Source organism: Chiloscyllium plagiosum, unplaced genomic scaffold (genome assembly GCF_037043375.1).
Source record: "Chiloscyllium plagiosum isolate Xiang-an unplaced genomic scaffold, Cpla_swu_hap1 HiC_scaffold_23, whole genome shotgun sequence".
NCBI classification, from domain to species: domain Eukaryota; kingdom Metazoa; phylum Chordata; class Chondrichthyes; order Orectolobiformes; family Hemiscylliidae; genus Chiloscyllium; species Chiloscyllium plagiosum.
In genome coordinates, this window is record NW_028270161.1 from 39,901,321 (window position 1) to 39,924,985 (window position 23,665).

General features: G+C 39.3%; 1 protein-coding gene across 5 annotated transcripts in view; it reads right to left on the bottom strand.

The window, feature by feature from the left end:
• slc26a4 (solute carrier family 26 member 4) overlaps positions 1-22,471 on the bottom strand; it is a 65,319-nt gene extending 42,848 nt beyond the window's left edge. The window contains exons 1-6 of one of the 5 annotated variants that reach the window (XM_043713675.2): positions 22,324-22,471; positions 14,989-15,172; positions 9,265-9,404; positions 5,720-5,830; positions 4,442-4,623; positions 3,867-4,031 (exon numbers count right to left, since the gene is read on the bottom strand). In XM_043713675.2, coding sequence (XP_043569610.1) covers positions 3,867-4,031; positions 4,442-4,623; positions 5,720-5,830; positions 9,265-9,404; positions 14,989-15,172; positions 22,324-22,375 — 834 coding nt within the window. In that variant the 5' untranslated portion in view covers positions 22,376-22,471. Of the gene's footprint in view, positions 1-3,866; positions 4,032-4,441; positions 4,624-5,719; positions 5,831-9,264; positions 9,405-14,988; positions 15,173-15,329; positions 15,562-15,772; positions 15,917-16,161; positions 16,559-18,177; positions 18,310-22,323 lie in introns of those variants that run through there. The other 4 variants (XM_043713679.2, XM_043713676.2, XM_043713673.2 and 1 more) reach the window with 4 other exon arrangements.
• Positions 22,472-23,665: the final 1,194 nt, after the last annotated feature.

Consider the following 23,665-nt stretch of genomic DNA (forward strand, 5'->3'; position numbering starts at 1 on the left):
CTTTCTTGAACAAGGGGGTTACAACAGTGATTTTCCAATCATCTGGGACTTTCCCTGACTCTGGTGATTTTTGAAAGATTACAACCAACACCTCGTCTACTTCAGCCACCTCCCTCAGAACGCTAGGATGTAGCCCATCCAGGTCAGATTTATCTATTTTTAGACCTTTTAACTTTTCTAGCATTTCCTCTTTTGTAATGGCTACCATACTCAATTCTGCCCCTTGACTCTCCTTAATTGTTGGGATATTACTCCTTAGATTAGATTACTTACAGTGTGGAAACAGGCTCTTCGGCCCAACAAGTCCACACTGACCCTCCGAAGAGCAATCCACCCAGACCCATTCCCCTACATTTACCCCTTCACCTAACACTAGGTGGAATTTAGCATGGCCGATTCACCTAACCTGCACATTTTTGGACTGTGGGAGGAAACCGGAGCATCCGGAGGAAGCCCACACAGACATGGGGAGAATGTGGCGGGAATTGAACCCGGGTCTCTGGCGCTGTGAGGCAGCTGTGCTAACCACTGTGCCACCATGCCGCCCACAAGTCTTCCACTGTAAAGACTGACACAAGGTATTTATTAAGTTCTTCAGCTATTTCTTTATCTCCCATCACTAGCCTTCCTGCATCAGTTTGGAGCGGCTCAATTTCTACTTTTGCTTCTCGTTTGTTTCTTATGTATTGAAAGAAACTATTACTGTCATTTCTAATATTACTGACTGGCTTACCTTCATATTTGATCCTCTCCTTCCTTATTTCTCTCTTTGTTATCCTCTGTTCGTTTTTGTAGTCTTCCCAATTTTCTGATTTCCCAGTGCTCTTGGCCACTTTATACACTCTCTCTTTTTCTATGATACTTTTCCTGACTTCTGAGTCGCCACGTCCCCAAATAGTCTTTCTTTTCTTTGGGATGAACCTCTGTATTGTGTCCTCAATTACATCCAGAAACTCCTGCCAGTGTTGCTCTACTGTCTTCCCCACTAGGCTCTGCTTCCAGTAGATTTTCGTCAGTTCCTGTCTCATGCATCTGCAATTACCCTTATTTAACGTTAACATCTTTACATCCGATTTTGCCTTCTCTCTTTGAACCATGTTACGATCGCTGACTCCTGGTGTTCCCTTACTTTAAGAACTTTTATAAAGTCTGGCTCGTTAACTAGCACTAAATCCAGAATAGCCTGCTCCCTTATTGGCTCTATCACATGCTGTTCCAAAAAGCCATCCTGTAAGCATTCCATGAATTCCCTTTCTTTGGATCCACCAGCAACATTATTCACGCAGTCAAATCCACCATGATCACCATGACCTTCTGACATGCCCTATCTATTTCATGGTCGTGACCACTGTTAGGAGGACTGTACATAACTCCCATTATGGTTTTGTTTTTTGCCTTTGTGGTTCCTCAACTCCACCCACACAGATTCCACATCATCTGACCCTATGTCATTCAGTGCCATAGAATTAATTTCATTCTTAACTAACAAGACAACCCTGCCCCCTCTGCCCACCTCCCTGTCTTTTCAATAAGTTGTAAATCCTTGGATGTGTCACTGCCAGTCCTGAACCCTCTGCAACCATGTCTCTGTGATGCCTACCATATCATCATCATTCACGATGATTTGTGCTATTAATTCATCTACTTTGTTACGAATACTACGAGCATTCAGGTAAAGCACCTTAATGCTAATTTTCTTATCCTCATGATTTCCATAACCCCTAGTAATATATCCTAAGTTTCCTTCCTTTTTGCTTCATTCCCTCCGCGACTCCCTTGTCAGATCCACACCCCCCACCGACCCAACCTCCACTCCCGGCACCTTCCCTTGCAACCGCAGGAGGTGCAACACTTGCGCCCACACCTCCCCCCTCACCTCCCTCCAAGGCCCCAAAGGAAACTTCCATATCCGCCACAGATTCACCTGCACCTCCACCCACATCATCTACTGCATCCGCTGCAGCCGGTGTGGCCTCCTCTATATTGGGGAGACAGGCCGCCTACTTGCGGAGCGATTCAGAGAGCACCTCTGGGCCACCCGGACGAACCAACCCAACCACCCTGTAGCACAGCATTTCAACTCCCCCTCCCACTCCACCGAGGATATGCAGGTCATTGGACTCATCCACCGCCAAACCACAACAACGCGACAGTCGGAGGAGGAGCGTCTTATCTTCCGACTGGGAACCCTCCAACCACAGGGGATGAACTTGGACTTCACCAGTTTCTTCATCCCCCCTCCCCCCACCTTGTCTCAGCCGAATCCCTCCAGCCCGGCACCGCCTTCCTGACCTGCAGTCTTCTTCTTGACCTCTCCGCCTCCATCCTACTCCGACCTATCACCCTCACCTTGACCTCTTTCCACCTATCACATTTCCAACGCCCCTCCTCCAAGTCCCTCCTCCCTACCTTTTATCTTCTCCTGCTGAACACTCTCTGCTCATTCCTGAAGAAGGGCCTGTGCCCGAAACGTCGAATCTCCTGTTCCCTGGATGCTGCCTGACCTGCTGTGCTGTTCCAGCAATAAAGTTTCAACTTTGATCTCCAGCATCTGCAGACCTCACTTTCTCCTCATTCCTAGTCTGCCTTGAATTTAAACCCTGCAAAAATTCTAACCTGCTGCTTATGTTTCTACTTGACTCCATACTCCCTGTTGCTTTCCCTTTCCCCGACTCTCAAGTTTAAAGTCCTACTGACCACCCTATTTATCCTTTTTCCCAGAACACTTGTTCCAGGTTGGTTCAGGTGGAGACTGTCCCATCGGTACAGATTGCCCCACTTCCAAAACTGATGCCAATGTCCCATGAAATGGAATCCCTCTTTCCCACACCAATCTCTTAGCCATATGTTTACTTCCCTAATTTTCTTACCCCTATGCCAATTAGCACGTGGCTCGGGCAGTAATCCAGAGATAATGACCTTTGAGGACCTGTTCTTCAAATTCCTTCCTAGTGCTTGATATCCCCAAATAGGTCCTCTTTCCTAGCCTTACCTACATTGGCACAAACAATGTGGACAACAACAACTGGATTCTCTTGCTCTCGGTCCAATATCCTTTCAAGTCAGTCAGAGATGTCCTGCACCCTGGCACCGGACATGCAGTACACCATGCGGGACTCCCAATCCAGCTCACACCATCCGGAAGGCCAAGTAGCAAATGTAAATGCCTTCAGTTACCTCGGACGGGCAGATACACCACCCATGGTACTGCCACTGGAAGAGTCAGTTTTAGTTTCAAATTTTCTGGACACCCTCTGGTCAGCACTGACAATATCAGACAGTGGGTGCAAAACGATTTGGTCCTGGCAAAACTAAAACAGATGCTGATGATAGGGGAAACAAAAGGGCCATCACACCCACAACACAGAATATGGGTTCCCTAATTGGGACTGTTAACCTGGTCCAATCAATCAGGGAGCCCTGGCTGACAGGCAAACAGGAATGTCAGAGCTTCTGTTCACTCCGAGCTGGCTTTGAAGGAGCTGGATCAGTGTCAAGTGCAATGCATGTGTAAATGAAGATTGACTTGGCGATGGGATAATGGCCTCTGTGGAGTTATTTCACCCTCATTTAGTAATGTCTCATTAAAGCTTTGTATGTCTTTTTATGGAATGAGGCTTATTTGACTGCTAATTAGATCCAATTACCTAAATCTAACATTGATGTTTTTATTCAAAACCTGTTACAGATAAGGATTAGGATTTAAATTTGAGCAGTTTAAATAAAAAGAGCAATTTTTATCTTTCAATTCCTACATACTAGAACTAAATTTAGCCACAATTTCAATTGTTATTTAGTCTTAATTACTTTAAGTGAAGTTGTTTTGAACATTATTTGTTCTTGAACAAGCACAAGATAATACTTACATATATGACGGAAAGAACGCCAATGTAACTGTCTGTTGGGACGCTTAAACATATTTTCAGTTGAGATACAAAAACGTGAAATGCAGCAGCTGTTGTAAATCCTCCCACCAATGGAACGGACAGGTATCGAACAATGAAACCAACTTGCAGAATTCCAAGCACAAGCTAAAACATGAAGGAAACAGCTGTTATAACATTATTTAAAATGGTATATGAATAAAGCATAACTGGTGGTCATTCAGCCCATGGTGTCAATGCCAGCTCTCTGAAAAGAAACTCAGCTAGCCAGACTAACATACAGGTACATAAACTCTCATCGGCTAATACCCTTTTGAAAGCTGTGATTGAATCACTCTTTCCTACACTCTCAGGTGGTGTGTGCCCATTCCTAACTACACACTGTGCAGAAAACATTTTGTCCTCATTTGTCCATCACCTCAAAATCAGTATCCTCTGGTTCTCAATTCTTCTGCCAATAGGAATCAATTTTCCCCATCTTCTCTGGCCAGATCCCTTTGGATTTTGATTGAGGAGGAGAAACATTAGGACAATTAAAATATATGTATATATATTACCTGAATAATGCCAGCAAGAACAGTGACTGAAGATGCAATTATAACTCTCTGGCCATCTCTGGCAACCGTGTCCACAACTGTAGCATTGGCATCCGTCATGTTACTTGAAATCAGGAAATTTTCATCAGGGGTCATTGATAGAATCAAAGACCCTATCATCAAACTGGTAATTGGAAAAGGTCCTATGCAAAGTCAAGCAAATAAATATATCTAAGAAAGCAAAAGAACTCATTCATTATACATAATAATACAATGAGAACTTTCAAACAGTAATGTACCTATAATTTACAACTCTCTTCCCTATATAAAAATCTTCTCTTCTTCCTGCTGAAGCTGCAAACTAATTTTGGAACAGGATTTCATACATGCCTGGTCCCAACTTACAGCATATCTACATGATCGTTCTTCACGTACGAACCTAGACTAAGTATTTGGGCCTTCATAATGGAGTGTCATCCTAATGTTAACATCACAGTTTTGTATTCATGTAAAGGAAATATGTTGATCTAATCAATAATATTTGTCATATGTGCTTTCACTACCACTGATATAAGTAATATAAATGTAGGTGTTGTTTATTCATTGACAGGATGTGATGTGGCTGGCCAGACCAACATTTATTGCCTAACCTAATTGCCCAGAGGGCAGTTAAGAGTCAACCACATTGTTGTGGTTTAGAATCATTTGTAGGCCGGACCAGGTGAGGACTGCAATTTCCTTCCCTAAAGGCACTAGTGAACCAGATGCGTTCCCTCCCTCCCCATCGTTCCCCCCACCTCCAACCCACCCAACTCCCTCCCCCAAACCAAAATCAGCTATGGTACTATGGTCATTCCATTAAATTACAGATTTTTCTACTGAATTCATGGCATGATTTGAACCCATTTCCCAGAAGATGACCAGGTCCCTTGATTAATAGCCTAGCAATAATCCTAATAGGCTACTGCCTCCCCAAGATTCATTCTAGGGGTAGACCTATCCATGTTTGAGTTTAAAACTGACCCGAGTTTTATCTGATTCCAAAAAATCAAAAAGCCTCTGCTAATTTAGCAGTTGTTTAGTTGAAGTTTTATCTCAAAGTACAGTTAAAACTGAAGGCATCGACAACACCTATAAAATACCAGCTTTACATCACATACACTCATTAACAGAGCTTTGATTAATAACTTATCAAATCAACAAATGTAGGAAACACATTTTTATTTACACTTCAACAATTCTAAACCCATAAATCAAAAATAAAACCACAATTCAGAGATTCAAACAAAATGTCCTCACCAACAGCTAAATGTTTTGAAGTTCCCAAGAAAAAATATGGCAGAATGGGGAAAAATGCTGAGTAGAGACCATAACCCACCGGGACTTCGGCCAACAGAGCAAATGCCAGACCTAAAATAGAAATACTTGATATAATTCTAGGTTTCATCATCTTAAATATGCAAAACTATTATAATCTCATTGCAAAAAGCAAATTAATTTGATCTAAGATTCATTTCTTTGTTATGTTGTTTGAGGTCCACTCCAATTTCACCACACTTCAGACTGGACCAGTTAATAAGTTATAGTTGCTGGTACAACCAACAAAAAAAAAATCGAAGTGAATTGTTTATGACCAAGGATCACAGAAATGGCCAATCTGATTCCCATGCTAATAGGCCAGTTTTTGCAAAGTTACTATGCCAGCTGAATCCACCTGAAACTATGTATTCTGTCTTTACCTAATGTATCTTGGAACCAAAAGCCTTCTGCATAAGTAGTAATATTATAGTTAGCACATCTAGTTTTTCCATTTGCCACTATTTAATGAAAGCAAAACTGCTGGATTGACTCAGTCATGCAGCAGCTGTGGAAAGAGGAACAGAGTGAACATTTCAGATTGATGACCTTCTTTGGTTCACTGGCCAACAGTTAGAGATGCAATAGATTTTAAATCAGTACCAGAGAAAGGGGAGGAATGAGGAAAGGACACAGGAGAATTGAAACAGAGATGAAGATTGAGAAGTGAACAACATGAAGGTAAGGAAGGGTTGGAAAGTGGGAGAGAAATTTGTGAAGAATGATCAGTTCAGGGTGAAAGCAGGAAACTTTACTGATGTACTGGAAAAGTAATTAAAAAAATTATTTTAGAAATGGAATAAAGAACATTTCATGTAATTGAAAGCAAAGCTAGGATCCATAAAATTTTCCATAGCAACATTTATTTGGAAAAAATGAGATAAAGAGTCAAAAGGGGAAGCTGTTCAAAGTGGATAGATTGTGGTTAGACTTCTGTTAAAGAATAGAAGGCCTGCAGATTTTCCTGATTGGAGATTGAGAACAGGTACCGGATGTCCATGTTGAAAAGGTAGGTTAGGTCAGGAAACAGAAAGCCACTGGTTAAAAGTGACAAGGGCATTGTACAATTCACAGATGTGGAGATATGGATAGAGGGACAAAAAGTGTTTAGATAGAAAGACAAGTTCCCTGGGCAAGAACAAGCTGACACAGTGGGTATGCCAGTACAACAACTCCAAATGATATGATTGAGAGAAGGCATGAGGGCAGGGAATGGGGTCCAAATGGGACACAATTTCTGCAGGGAGGAGGAATGGCAATGGTGCCAGCGAATGAAGTTAAATCAGAGAGGAAGGAAGAAGTTTTGCACTGCGTCAAGCTCAAATTTTAACGAGGTGGGTGTAAGGGGTCAAGGTCGAGGCCTTTACTTGGAATCATCATTAGGGTGGGGTTAGGGAGGGTCAGAAGTCAAAAGAAGAACATTCGAGGATATATTGAAACATAAAAGGTGAGATTGAAAGGAAGGACAGGATCAGAAAAAAAGTGAAGGGGAAAGATACCATTGGGCTATTTCTCAAACGTTACTGGTTTAATTGGACTTCTCTTAGGACTACAAATATCATTCACTTTCAGAGAAATCATATAACAGATCAGATCAAGGTTTTGCAAATGTAGTTAGCTAGCTTAACAGATGGTTGCTCAGGAGTAGTCTATACAGAGTAAAAACTAACCCATTATCGGCACCAGGACAAAGTATGTTGCCTGTACTCAACATCTCCTGTAATAATCTTGTCCTACATTAAAACTGTGTAATTTTATTGGACCAGACATTTCATAGGTAAAGGCTATTTCAATCATAATATTGTACAATAAACTATTCGGACACAAAATAATGTCCCTGAATGTGAACCCATTTCAGTCATTTATTGGCCTTGAATTCAATGAGGAAATTCTGGAAGGGGAGGTTCATGGTACATGCCTGTGTAGAACTCCAGGGAAAGTGTTGGGGAAGGGGGGGGGGGGGAAGAGAGAGCGAGAGAGAGCGGGAGAGATGAGTGTGGGAGAGATGAGTGTGGGAGAGATGAGTGTGGGAGAGAGAGCGAGAGCGAGAGAGAAGGCGATCAGTCATTTGGAGACAGTGGCTGGGCTCCCATCGATGTCCAGGACTGTTCTCGGTAGCCTTTCAGTCAGCCGAGTTCATTTTTAATCACTGTAAACAAAAGACATGATCAGTGTTGGAAACATCACTGGCGTAATGTTTCTATCGGGACCTTGAGATCCCCTTCGGATAATCTGATACTGTATTCAGATAATCTGATATTCAGATAATCGAGGTTCCTCTGTAATGGGAAATGAGTTTGGGTGGGATACTCTTCGGAGGGTCAGTTGGGTTGAAGGGCCTGTTTCCACACTGCAGGGATTCTATAATTCTATGTAATGCATGTGACCCTCACCAACTTTTACAGATGCACCATAGAAAGCATACTATCTGGGTGCTTAACAGCGTGGTACGACCTTCCATTCACGGACTCCATTTACAATTCTCACTGTACAGAATGGCCATCAACATCAAAGACCTCTCCCACCACAGTAGTGCTCTCCTACAACCTCTTCAATCAGGCAGAAGATAAAGCAGCTTGAACACATGCACCAACAGGTTCAAGAACAGTTCTTCCCTGACTTTAGCAGACTGATGAATGGACGTTTAACTTCAAATAACGTTGATCTTGCTTTGTTCACCTCCTGTGCAGTGTAATGTGTATGCCTCACTCTGTTTAAGCACCCTATGATCTGTTTGTCCTTGCTTACTATGATCTGCTTGCATTGCTAGCAAAACATTTCAGTACTTAGGTACATGTGACTACAATAAATTAAATCAAATCCATCACTGAGACCACAATCAATGTACTGTCAGGACAGTTTTAAATTGAAAACCAAGGTCTAGCTATTACCCTCAAGCCATTAAGTAAAGAGAAAAAGCACAATGTACTAGCTGGTTGATGAGAATGGACTTGATGCTACTTTTTTGGGGCCACAGTAACTTAAAAGTAAGATGACCATCTTAATTCTATTAGCTCAAAGTGTACCCTGACAAGCTGTTGGCCTAAACAAAAATAAGCATTCCATTCATCGTGACTAAAGGCATCTTATGTCAGATTTCTTGATTAGTTGCAAATTATAGACCTGTAATGTCATTATTAGGGGAGAAAAATGAATTTCATTCCATTTTCAATAATAGATCGAGAATAACAATACTATTTGGTGCATTTAACCCTGTCCAGAATGGATCAAAATCCAAGTTCAAATATAGAAAATACTCAACAGAAATGTGGTCTACTTCACTAGTTTAAAATTATTAGTGCGTCTTATTCAGTGAGAACTAAAATTCTTCACCTCCTTCAGTCAAATAGGGAAAAACCCAATGATTGCTGGAACTATAACCGCACAGAGCAGATGGATTATTATTTCAAAAGATTCTAATCAAAGGTAAAAAGAAGTATTTTTAAAAAGTTAAATGAATATATGTAGTATCCTGGAAAGACATTTACCTTGTAATGTTGCCACCAAACCAGTGCTCACTCCAGAAATAAGATCACCAGGCAACCATTCCTTCAATCTGTACTTGGGCAACCAATTCAGTATGGGCAGAAAGCCTTTAATTATGCCTAGAACCCTTTTAGCTGAGCAACTGCAAAGAAATAAAATCAATGTAAGTAATAAGTTTACCTCTCGGGCTTATTTTAATTGAAAGCAATATTAAAAAGTAATGGAAAAATCTAGTTTGAGTGCAACATGAATATTTTTCCATTTAATATCCTTCTTTAAAAACTTATTTTTCTACACATTGTTAAAGCAGAAATTGATCAACCTTAATTTTGAATGGCACAAGTGAACCAGCAAGCAATCGACACCACAAATTTAGGTTTTGTTATTAACTATAATTATTTAGTTATTAATTAATGAGCCTCACTTGCGCAAAATACTTCGCATATCCGCATAATGGGTTCCTTTATTACTTAAAAACAAAATGCTCTTTGCTCCCAAAAATCACCTTGCATCCAATAAAAAGAATTTTTACTTCTCTTAATTGGATTGTTTAACAGATAAACAATATCTTTCAGAAAGTTAAATGACCATGATTAGACCCAACAGAGGATCCATTCTTGTCCCTCCATGGCAATACAAAACTAAATTTCTTCTTATATAGATTTCTTTTCATATACCATACTTGCACCTTCAGTTGAACAGTATACAGTTAAACATGAGAAACAGAAAATGCTGGGAGTACTCATGAGGACATGCAGCATCTATAAAGAGAAGTGATACTGTTTCAGGTTGTGGACCTTCTATTCAAAGCATTTCCAGTATTTCTTGTTTATTTATCTCAGGTTCCCAGCATCTGCAGTACAGTTACACAGGCAAGACCCCACCTTAAATACTGTGTGCAGCTTTGGTCTCTAAGGATGGATGTAAATGCATTGGAGGTGCTTCAGAGGACGTTTTCTCGATTGCTACCTGGAATAAACAGGTTGTCATAGGTGAAAAACTGGAGCGATTCGGCTTGTTTTCACCAGAGTTTATAAGAGTGAGAAGTGTTTTTCTTGAAGTTTATGAGATCCTGGATGTCTTCTCCAGATGTGGGCTTCTCTATCCTCTTGTGGATGAGATCAGAAATAAATGGTACAACTTAAGATTTGGGTCACCTGTTTAAGACTGAGACGAGAGGCTTTTTTTCTTTCAGAGGCAGTGCAACTTCTGAACACTGTCTTAGAAGGCAGAATGTTGAAAATGTTTAATTGGTGAAGGTAGATTGATTTCATGCTTAAGAAGAATCAGTGGATATCAGGAATAAACAGGAATTCAGAACACTAACTTGCCATGACCTTAACGAATGGCAGAGAAGCCTGGAAGGGCCAATAGCATCCTTCTAATTGATATGTTTGTAAGTTAGTCTTTTGCTTATGCAATGATTTAAAATACTTGACAAACATACCTTTTTGTTTGTCACTTATTAGATAAGGTGCCCTCACACCTACATTTGTATTCTGTTCATAGAGAACATACTGTTTTCGCACCTAGTTTAATATAAACATGTTATATTCAATTGGAGTGATTTAGTCCAAAACTAGGGTCTTAAATGCAAACACAACAAATTATGCAGGTATGAAGGGCAATTCAGTTAAAATAGATTGGAAAACACATGACAACGGATAAAGTAATGATTTCTCGAGCTAGGGAGTCCAGAATAAGTGGCCCACAGTCTCAGGATAGGAGTATCAGACACTTAGGACTGAGACAGGGGTAAGTTTCATCACTAAAAAAGGCCACGAATCTTTGAAATTTTCTATCCCAGAAGATTGTAGAGGCTCAACTGTTGAGTAAATTTTAAAAATCTGATAGATTTGTGGCTGCAAAGGAAAATCAGGATTGGGTGAGAAAGTAGAATTGAGGTAGAAAATGCATCATTGCCTTACTGATTGGTGGAGCACGTTCAGTGGGCTCAATGATCTATTCCTGCTTCTATTTCTTATAACCTTATCTGAAAACTCAATATTTTCTGTTTTGCAATGCATATAGAGCACAAATGATTAACTATTTTCCAATGCTCAATCATTAACTTTAAAGAAATATCAAAATGTTTCTTATAGTCTTATTCCTTTATACTTTCTTGAAAACATCCATTTAATCATAACAGTATTCAAACGTAGACTGTTTAGCAGCCAACCACCTATTTAAAAGATCCCTTTTCACTCTATGAAATTCAACATTCCATGAGCCACTCAGATTCTCCCCTTGGGGTAAGAACCCACTTACACAAAGCCGGAAAGTTCAGATGCAGGTTGGAAGGGAATTAATTAAAGATAGCTCTTTCTCCACACTACCCCCACCCCTTCCAGTACACCTGGAGTTAACAGATAGAGCTGCACAATTTACCAGAGCCATTTTCTGCTCTTTGTTTGGTCAGGACTGCTTACCTTTCAAATTTTGGTATGCAGGATTATCTGGAGCTAAATAAGAAGAATTCTTGTTGTTAGTGACAGCTGTACCCATCCACATTCTCTGATGAGTGAGTCACAATAGCTAGTCAGGTATAACAAAACTCCAGAGCTACCTGATTGAGATATCAAGTTATTGAGTCTGCCACAGAGGATGAACTGGTTTATAAACTACCATCATCAGGCATGTAAATTTAACATTACCTGAACAGGTTTTGTTTATCAGTATGGTGGAAGACTTACATTTGATAGCCAACCTAATCTGCCATTTGTTTAAACCCAAGTTAAGGGTAAAGTTGCCATGGACCACAGTAACTTCAGTCAGTTTGAGAACTGAACCCACACTGTTGTAATCACTCTGCATCATAAACCAGCCATTCAGCCAACAAAGCTAACCAAAACCATCCTAGTGCGCAATACAGACTGAGGTGAACAGCGCAGATTTAATTCCCGTACTGGCTGGGGTTGTCATGCAAGTCCCTCCTTCTCAATCCCTCCCCTCATTAAACCACTACTGTCAGTAATCTCTAAAAAGGGAGAACAGCTATATTGTTCAGTAAACTGGAATCAAAGATTGCTTACTAAAACTTTGAATCAGCAATGTGACACATAGGAGTCAACTTGTACGCAAAACTAGAGTTCTCTAGATAACTGAATTCCTAGATTCAAATGAATCAAAAAGTCAGAGGCTTACTATAACCGACAGGTTCATAAGAGAGAGAACTGAAAAAGGAAACAACAAAAAAGGCCCCACAAATGTTACAAAAATAGATTAGTAAGGTACTAACTTTACCAACATAAATAGAATTAAAGTAATCAATGGATAAGTAAATGAAGGACTAGAGGAGATCTTGTGGAAGCAGAGGACATGGCTGAACTACAAAATAAAATGCTGCTAATACCACAAGAAATTATTTACATGGAATACCAACCTGCATGTCCATCTGTGATATTATCCATCTCCTGTAACTTGAACACCACCCTAAATGTAATATTAATTTCCTTACTCTAGATATGTACTCCAAGGCATGGCCTACTGTACAATCCCAACAACTCTCACTCCTCATTGCTTCTCTAGTACTTATCCTGCATTCTAACCAGATAGGAAGTAGCAGAGATGCCAATTTGATAGAATCTTATTAGGGTCTGAGCAATGTAGACTACTGCAAAATTTGTGGCAGAATCAAACAAGCAGTCCATCAAGACCTATCTTGACATGAGAGCATCTCACTGCATCTTTTGTGCATTTAGAAGAAAGTGAGGACTGCAGATGCTGGGCAGTCAGAGTCAAAAAGTGTGGCACTGGAAAAGCACAGCAGGTCAGGCAACATCCGCAGTGGAGGGGAGTCGACATATTGGATATGCATTTGACAAACAATGAGGCAAAGTTCTTGCTAGACAGTGACGAGTTGCCAATTAATGGAGAGTGCTGCTTTTTAAATGCCTCATTACTATTCAGCTTCCAATCTTACCAAATGCCTCAAACAAACTAGCCATCAGGAACTTTGACATGGACATAAATGCAGGTGCCTGACACACCTTCAACTCATTGCTTGCTCCAAAGGACCTCAACGTTGGACACTGGGCAACACCTCAGAGCATACTCCATGAATACCTTCCACACGTGCCTCATGTCCAAGGACATTGGCATCCAACATGTACCAGCTCATAGCAATGCTCATCACATCTCCAATCCACGTACAGGATGCTTCCAAACTTTGAGCTGCATTGGCAACTAACCTTGTAATGCTGCTGCTCAGCATCATGCACCCAGCTCATGGATTGGGCCAGGGCACGTCCAGACTCTATATTTGCTTCATAGTGTTCACTCACTCGCTTCTTGGATGCTGACAGCATCCCTGTCATGCATTGCCATTTTGCACTTTTACCCTTCAGCCAGATACACTAAGCTCATATGACTACAGTCTTGCCTTGTCATTAAGCTCAGCCACGAAGCTTTTCATGGTTGTCAAGTGCCCCCAGTCAAATCAAAAGGCCTAACCTTCAATTGGGGGTCCCAACAACTAAGTTAAGGGCAGGCACTGATTCCAGACTAAAGCTTGGACATGCTCAGGTTAGTCAAAATCAGGATAATCTTCATAAGAGAGGTGGGAAGCTGAATATTAGGCAGCACACCACCCAGGTGGAGTCTTTCTGCCCTATTCGGTAGCATTTTCTTCCTGGAATGTGGCAGGTATTTGGGAGAGGAGAGTAGGTGGCATAGCTGTTACTTTTCATGCAGGTGGGGAGATCTCTCGAGTGAGAAAGAGCAGGCAGCAGAGGGTGTGGACAGTGAGTGGTAGAACATGACGCTTGGCAGAAGGTAGATGCAGTAACAGAGACAGAGTGTGTGTGACAGTCACTGGAGAAAGTCACTAGCTTTCTTCTCCCATGCTGAATATTCTTCCTGGTGGCTGAGACTGCACTGACCTGGTGGTAATCTCAGACACAGCAGGCATGGTTTGGTGTTCTGGCCTCCACTGCTGGTCCTGAGAGAAAAGGGTGTCCCATGTCTGCACCGTCCCATCCAACAGGGCCACCTTACCTGCAAAGTGAGGTGCCAATTCCCCCTGTCTGCCATGCCCTGGACACATGTTAGGAACTGTGCAGGCAGCTCCAGACTGACAGTGTTTATTTGGGTGCACAATGGGCTTTTAAAAATGGCGAGAGCTAACCTTTTGGTGACCTATCTATCTGTGAGTGATGAATCGTTCTGGAAATGTATATTGGAATATGGGAATAGAATCAAATGTGTCAGATACCATAGGCGGAGTAATAGGTAGTTGACAAGACACATTTGGTAAGAAACGCTGAAAAATCTCACTAGTCCTTGCAGCAAGTATCCCTCCAAAACCAAATCTCACTGAAACTCTCACTTAGCCAAAAACAAAATCTTAAAACTCAGCCCAATTCTGTCAACTCCAATTAGCTTTTCCTCTTCATAATGTCACACTAAAATGTCAGTGCTCAAATCTGTTTCTTAAATGGCTTTACATTCACCACTTTGCACTGCTGGGTTGTTTGAAAACTGCCCAGCCAAATCAATTATTTCTTCGGATATTCTTTAAAAATGACAGTGTTATACCTTCCGTTTGAAAAAAAAAGGTTTAAATTTAGTGGCTGGCAAATGTTGATGACGTCTTACTAAATGCTGCTACTTCTGAAGGGGAACAGAAATCGGCTTTGCTTTAGATTCGAGAATAGCGTGAGAGGTTTTAATGGAGGTTTTAGAACAACTTGCTGGGCATGTGGAGAGGCGGAAAAACTTCCACTCACCTGCATCTCTTGGCCAGTCGGTCGCGTATAGTCTTGGGGACCTTCTCCTTTTTTTCTGTCTCCTCCAGGAAACTATTCTCGGAATAAACCGAACGCGCCACAAAGTAGTTGTGGTTGACATTTTCTGCTGTCGGCATTTCGGTCGCTTCAAGACTCTCCTGTTCAGCGAACAGGTGACTGGACACTGAAACACAATGATCTTTGGTTATAAACCTGGAGCATCCCCAGGACGTATCACATCACTGCACAGACTCTCAAAAGGATTTGCAGCTCGGACTCTTCCAGTCTAGACTTGCATAAAAAAAAAAGTTACTTAGACTTTGCTGGACTGTATCACCTACTCAAGTAAGCGCTAGCTCTCACTAAACTGCATCGCCCCTTCTCCCTGTCCAGTTAACAGACAGTAATTTTTGGTTTAAAATGTCGAATCATTTGAACAGCCATCTCCTCTATCCAGGAGTTTTCTTGTTTTAAACAATGCAGCTCTTCCGGATAAACTGCTTTTAATACAATGTGAGAAAACAATGTGAATGTCTGCCACATCCCCGAGAGAGCACGTAATATGAGGAAAATTCCAAAACCCGTCAATAATTGTGAAGTCCCTGAGACACGGTGAATCCTAGAATTAATGTGCCCTCAGTTAAACACTTGTGCAGCACGCCGCAATCTCAGTTTAATTTAAAATTCTACTTTACTCTTTTACTCATGGTCTTTTTGGGTAAAATCCATGTTGACAAAAGTCACACATTTAGTTTGGGGGGGGGGGGGGGGGAATCCCCTGTACCTTCCAAACAAAACGAACACGTGGACGCCTCCAACCTCATGGCGAACGCTTTAAAATTAATTGGTCTTGTCGGTTCTGAGGACTGTTCTTCCGGAGAAAATTCTTTTCCCCCCCGACCCATAAACCCCCAAGCACAATTTCGACAAAAATTATCGACCCAATTCACTCCGAGGCTGGACAGCTAAAAGGTAGTTACTGATTAAAACAAAAGGCACAAAACTGTGAAAATGTCTGACATTGAGTTACAGAAACATAATGGGAAATAACTATTTTTTTCTAATTCTTTGACATAATACACTTAGAAACTTTCTGTATTTGGTAAATGTCTGAATGTGTTTTTAGTACCCGTTCAAATGCCACAGATATATTTACATAAACGAACACTTTACCGCTGCGGTCTTGAACCTCCTTGGACGATTTCATCAAAAGGGTAGACTTTTCTGCGGGTTTTTATATAGTTATTATAAGTTGCTGTTTTATTTGTAATGCAAACACAGAGCAGCCTGCTCTGGATCAGGGGAGATTGTCTCAGGTCTGCAGCTATCGCTCATTGCCAAACCGTACGCAGGGTAACGACACCATCAACAGATGTTTACTCAAACTACTGACTGAAGTAAAACACATCAACAATGGAAATTCATTTAGGGGTAGAAACCATATTGTTAAAAATCTGAAGCTTCCAGCCAAATATTAACCCAAATCAAAAGCAAAATGCTGAGACAGAAACTGCTGGAAATGTTCAGCAGGCCAGTCAGCACCTTTGACGAAAGAAGCACAGTTAATATGTCAGGTGGATGACCTGTCGGCTCTGACGATATTAACGTTAGCCTGCCTTGCCACTTTACGGATTATTTCAGCAATTGCAGTCTCCCTGACTCACCCCACCCCCTTAATAATCCGCAAGTTTGATAGGATCACAAATGCTCATATGGATAGAGGTATGCACAAAAGGAAAAAGGGACTCACAAGTTAAGTTCTTAAATTTTGTAGATATAACAGAGTTAAAAGGACAACTGAATTTTCTCGATATGGCATTGGGTTGTATAATCAAAGGAGACAGTTACCTGTTTATACTGGCCAACAATTTAACAGACAAAAAATCATTAACATCCAATCCAAAGACTTAAAAGCAAATTCTTATTAGAAGCCACATAAATTTTCAACACCTTAGTGACAATTGTTGATAAAGCCCCTTTTGAACTATTCCTACAGTGTTTCAATAGTATATTACCCTCGTTCACAGATAATTCATATTTTTCAAAACTAAAATGTGAAATTATCTGCTCTTGAATTGTTTCACCATATCTTGAGTCAACTGTCATTCTTGCTGGTCGAATTTGCGGCACGGTGGCACAGTGGTTAGCACTGCTGCCTCACAGCGCCTGAGACCCGGGTTCAATTCCTGCCTCAGGCGACTGACTGTGTGGAGTTTGCACGTTCTCCCCGTGTCTGCGTGGGTTTCCTCCGGGTGCTCCGGTTTCCTCCCACAGTCCAAAAGATGTGCAGGTCAGGTGAATTGGCCATGCTAAATTGCCCGTAGTGTTAGGTAAGGGGTAAATGTAGGGGTATGGGTGGGTTTCGCTTCGGCGGGTCGGTGTGGACTTGTTGGGCCGAAGGGCCTGTTTCCACACTGTAATGTAATCTAATCTAAATATGTTCATTCGTGGAACTGAATTTGCCCAATTTAATTTAGATATTGGAGGAAGTATCTTCAGTGAATCTTCGTGGTTACAAGGATTTATTGTCCTTGGATGCAGAGCGTAGCCTTGATGATGTGAAGCTCAGGGCTTGTGAACCTTGTGGCCCTAAATTCCAAGAGCATCTAGTCAATCAACAATGGTTAATTAACTTGCATGCTTCTGTTCAAGAATTACTGTTTCCATGACAAACCCTGGTCAAGATTTTATTCTTAAGTTATTTCCCTCCAAAAAAGTTGCTCAAAAAGCAATTTGCAGCACCTGCAGTTGCCCAGCAGAAGAAATCAAATTTATTTATTTTAAATTCTTGATGAGATTGTACTGACTGTCATCTTGCACAAAGCTACATTTCTGCACCAGCTATTTTAGAAACAAAGTGAGAAACTTATGTAAATATGGTGACAAGGAAATTCTTTAAACAGATGACAGTGAAATTAATTTAGAGTCTATTTGTATTCCTTGGAAACTGTTTAAAATCCATTTGTAGCAACAAATTCCAGACTTACTACTTCTTTAATTTAGAAAATTGACTATAGTTTTGAAAAATATGAATTATCTGTGAACAATGGGAGTATACTGCAGAAGCAAAGTAGGAACATCTCAAAGGGGACTTGTCAGCAAATGTCACTAGGTATTGAACATTTCTGTGCTTTTAATGGGACTTGCTCTTAAAGTGATCAAACAATATGTTATTTTAAGATTGTTTACCTTGTCGATCAGTTCTGTGAAAAGCGACAAACAATTTTCCTTTCTTCACCACATCAATTTATATTATGAGCAGACTTCCTTCCAGTGCAGTTTTTAAAGGAGATCCTTAAATCCTTTATCTCCTTTTTAAGGAGATATTTTATGTGGAGAAACTTGGCATCATGAAGCAATTGTGAACCATGTCATCGCAACTGTAACGTAGGTGGCTCTTATGTGGAACCGATTCTGTCTGTGTGCTTGTGTCATGTCACTTTATAATGAATGATCTCAAGTGACAAAAATAGTTTCTAGGTGTTTCATGGGAGGAACCAAGTGTATTCCAAAGAGAAAAGACTTTAGATATGTAATCTGCAGGATTTCATGAAACTGAAAGACTTTCCCATTATTAATAACCTTTGATAATACTTAAATCAAGATTAGACTTGTATATTGAAAATGAATTCTGAAGGACAATATAATTTTGTTGCTGCTTATTTCCTTTATTTCCATAGTTTAGAATTATTAATAAATGGCACATTATTGTAAGTATTCTCTTCAACCACTGATGCAGTTGTCATAACCAAAAAGCTGAGTTCACACAGTAGTAGACTGAGTTTTATCCATTTGCTATTACCAATAGAGTTTCCAATTTAATGAGCTAATTTGCATCTTAGTATCATACCCTTTCTAATACTTTATGGAATTGTTATGAATACCTTCAGAAATCCTGAAATAAATTACATTTCCTGGATAGCTGTCATAGAAACATAAGTGTTACACCACAGAATGAGGTAATCCAGCCTATTGATTCTGTGTCAGGAACTTTTAAATGTTGTGAGGCTTCACCTATCCTTTTAAATGCAACCAGGCTTTGCTTTAAGGTCTTATTATTATGCTACATAAATCAAGCAGTTTTATGATTTTCTTACTTCTTGAATACCAAGGTGACATTCACTATATTCTAGACTTTCAGCACAGCTCTATTGTTCTTAGTGCTTCGGCAGTCTTTGTGTCCACCCTATTTTCTTGTAAATACTGAAGTAGACATATTTGTCATTTGTGAACATTTCATGTACCAATTTCTTCGTAAATCTTTTATTAGTTTAATTGTAACAGATTTCTGAGCAAATATGACTGTATCTGGAAACTTAATATAGTCATTTGTGAAGGCTAGTTTGCAAATATTTTAAACATGTTTGACACAATTTTGATACTCAGTTTTCTCCCTTCTGAACCTATTTCCTAAAAAAACCTACCTGATCTATCCAATTAGTTACAACTAAAAATAATTTTTTGATCCATATTACTGTGCTCATTTACTTTTATTGAGAGGTGAAGACCTATAGTACAGAGTGATACATCTGTTGCAGAAAAGGATACCAGGAAAGACAAAAGAAAAAAGATAAATAAGTTGAAACTTTAAGAAGTAAAGAGTGCAGAGTATAAAACACAGTGCAACATAGTTAATACTAATACTCAGGTTGAAGGGAGGAAGAGGACCATTAATTGCAGTCAATCTTTTCACTCTCAACTTATCATTTTGAGTAATCGCCTGACCAACTTGATCCCAGTATAGGCTTAAGCATGTTGAACAAATAACTAAAAGGCTAAAACTTAATTTTAGAAATATTGCGATCTTGAAGGTACCACCTCTTGAATGTTATATGACATCCTTGTCAGTCTGCTTAGAAGGACATGAAAGATCTCATAAAGCTATTCAAAGAAGAGGAAGAAATTATTCTTCTGAGATGTCCAATATCACCAAAACAAATTATCTAATAATTTACCTTATTTGCTGCTAATGGTACTTCGTTGCACAAATTGGTTGCTGTGTTGCCCTGTAAAATTATGATGATTACACCTAAGATACAATTCATTAGTTGTAAAACACTTTGGCATATAAAAGGAACTGTACAAAATCATGGATGTTCTTTCTATTTAGTATTTCCTTTATGGATTGGGGATGAGCAATTTTCTACCTCAATTTGCGATGTTAATGCAAGTTATTGTTATCCATTTCATGCTGAACATTAAAAGAATTACATCATAAATAGATCAGAGATTGAAAATGTCAAAGTTAAATGATTTACTCTGAAAATTAAAATGACAAATATCATTCTCTTATGAGATAGACATAACCACAGTTGCTCATTCATTGAGCTTATTATAAGCTTTAATAAGTTTGGGTACCGTTGATTCTTATAGGTATTGGTGTCTGGATTGATTTATCTGTTGTGGAAAGATACAAACATAATTGACTAGGGCAGTTGAAATAAATGACTAGATTAAAGGTGCCATTGTCAGTTACAAGGAACCAATGGTGTTACACTGTTCCCTTTTGTTCTTTCATGAGAGAAACAAAATAGTGTTCTTAACTGACAGAGTGTCAACTGTCAAGATGTTTTACTGGAAAAGGTTTTATTAAGTACAAATTATATTAATCATGGCTTTAACAGAGTTCTCAGTTCTGGAGATATTGCTTCCCCTAATTATTTCCCTTGCTATTTTGGCTGGAAAGGAGAAAAAAGGGAGAAATTTAAAGGCTGACTCTTAGCAACTGACAGTGGGGGAGCTAGGTGGGACACAAGCAAGATTTGTTGGTTTGAAAAGAAACATAAAGGCAAACTGTTATCATAGGATGTAGTATGGAAGTAATCTCATTTATGTTCAACCGTTGGATACTTCTTGAAAAAAAACCCTGCATATTAAAATATTTAAATGCAAAACTACAGTGCTACATTTTATAATTTAATAATTTATCATATTAAATCATAAGTTATCACAAGTGAAGCATCAAAATTCCAGGACTGAATTTTGTTCAGCTATTACGCTGATGCCATTTACGATTTTACATCCAGCTCTGATCTGTCTTACCACCTCTTGAGCTTCCTCCTAGAACTTTGCAAAACCTTCTCCTTGATATACATTTTGTGCTCATTCGTAGCCTCTCCACTTTTCTCCCCAATTCCCCATACAGGTACTTCTGTTTAGCTTTACGCAGTGAGTTCTCAGGGTGTGTTACAATAAATGGTGTACTATAAATGTACACCAACCATTGTTGATTTTTTTTTCTGCAAAATTTCATTCCATAAATTTTACAATACTATAATGTGTCTATATATTTTGAAGGTACAATGTGGCTATTTTCACCTAAGCAGGGTACGAAAGAATTGCCAGAATAAACCAAGCTCCTCCTTTCACCAGTTGTTAAGAGTATTTTTTGAGCCAAATTAAGAATTCTTGGAGTCCTGTGCACCAAGAATATTCAGGCTCCTTCCACATGCCCCTGTACAGCACTCTCCCATAATCCATTAAAATACAGTAATGCATGAGTAGGCTGTTGGAATAATTATACACTGCATTAATAATAACACAAAATATACTATTTTCTGCTGAAATTAAGTATGATTACATTTTTGCCTGGGTATCTGTATTCATTGGGCCATAATTCAATGACTTCATCTGCACATGAGCATTTTCAAATGTAGGATTAAACCATTAATTTGAGATGATCCAAACTTGAATCCTTATCATCTTCTCCATTTAGTAACTTATCATTTGCAGCGATTGGAAATAAATTGGGGAAGAGAATAAAGGTAATCAGCAAGTTCCCACTCCTGATTGCAATCCAGTAAGCATGGTTACCAGGCAAAAAATAGAATCAGCTCGACAGTCAATTTGCCTGAACTCAGTTTGTTCTGGTGAAGTACTGGGAATTAATAATGCATTCACATTTGTAACCTAGCAAGTATATCAACCCCTTCAGAAAAAAAAAGTTTTGAAAATTCAAAACTTACAAAAATCAGATTTTTATTTTACAGGTGCTATATCAGGTTAACGACATATTTATTTCCCTCCTAATACAAAACATGATTAATATGTAACATTCTTAATTTACAGTAACAAATATCTGTGCAAGGATACCCTAAAGTATCAAAACAATTGAAGAAAGCATAAATGTGTATATAAATATTATTTTAACAGTCACAGAGTATCTGTAGTTTCAAAATCACCCATGAAATATTATTTACATGATATTGATTTTAGCATAATATATAGATATTACAACAACAGTGAACAGTTTTATGTTAGTTGCTTAAACAATAGCTAAAGTAACAATAAAAACACAATCCCCCTTGACAAACCATATAAATAGCAGGACTATACCTTGACTGTCTGTGGAGTCACCGTAATGTAAAGCAGTGACTGTCTGGTCCATATAAATTGCAGCGAAGTATTTATTTGCTCTGAAATTAAATGATGGATGGAATAAGATTTAGCTAAAATAAGTATAGTTTATTTATTTGAGGAACACAGCTTTACTTCCTCTTTGTACATCCTACATCACTGCAAATCAGCAAAACAACAGAGTTCTGTAGAGTAACACATAATTGTGTGACCTCCAAATATATATATATATAACATATACACACGCACACACACATTGTCCTCAAATTTCAGTTTTGATGCTTAATGATGCTTTTCAGTCAACCATGAAAGTAGAGGGTGGGAATAGAGCCACAAAAATACAAAATGTTGTACCTGAAAAATGCTGAGTTCAGTTGCTCTCAGGTCTATCAAATGGCTAAGATGCTTAGGGTTGCTCATTGACTTCAACTCTTTCTTCAGCCAAGTCAGAAGAATAAGTTGCTTGTAATTCTATACCTTTGTCAACTTGAAGAAGACAACATCATCTTACTTTTTCAAGCAGGGGTGGATCTATTTTTAGGAATGCCACTAGTGCAGATGCCATATCCAAAACTAGTTCAGCCACATTCTTTGTCTTGACCCTCTTTAAGCTATTATCCTTTCTACCAGTACGAGAAACAGAAAATGCTGGAGAAACTCAGCAGTTCTGGCAGCAACTGTGGAGAGAGAAGATGCTGCCAGACCTGGTGAATTTCTCCAGCATTTTCTGTTTTGTATCAGATTTCCAGTATCTATGGTATTTTGCTTTTATTCCAGTAGAAGAAATTCCTTTTTTCTTCTATTTGAATGGCATAAATGGAGCTCATTAAAAGGCAGGTCTGGGTAACACTACAATATTTAATGGATTATACTTGATGATATAAGAAGAATGACTTTATGAGTCCCAGAACTAAGATTAAACATGGAGGTTACTGTGGTGGTTTGGCATGCTCATTCCTTCGAGACAAAAATCAAATGTCTCGAAAGGTTGTTCCTAACGTCCAGTTAAAGTAGCATATTTTTCAGTATTTAAATCAAGAAAAAATGTCTGGAATGAACTTTTCTCCAAAAGCACCCTGCCTTTTACAACAGAAGAAAGCATATTAGCATCTAAGTGTCTTCTAGGCAAGTTATCCCTCTCTGCCTGCTCTGGCAATTGATAATCAAATCCAGCATTTTTGAAAAAATCATATTTGTTAATTTGATGTGAGCATCACTTTTAAGATCAGTGTGAAATGCATAATCTTAATTGAGAAGTTGGCATGAGTCTGTTCATTTGGCTGTAATCCATGTGGAATATAATTATGTTTTGGAACAATTT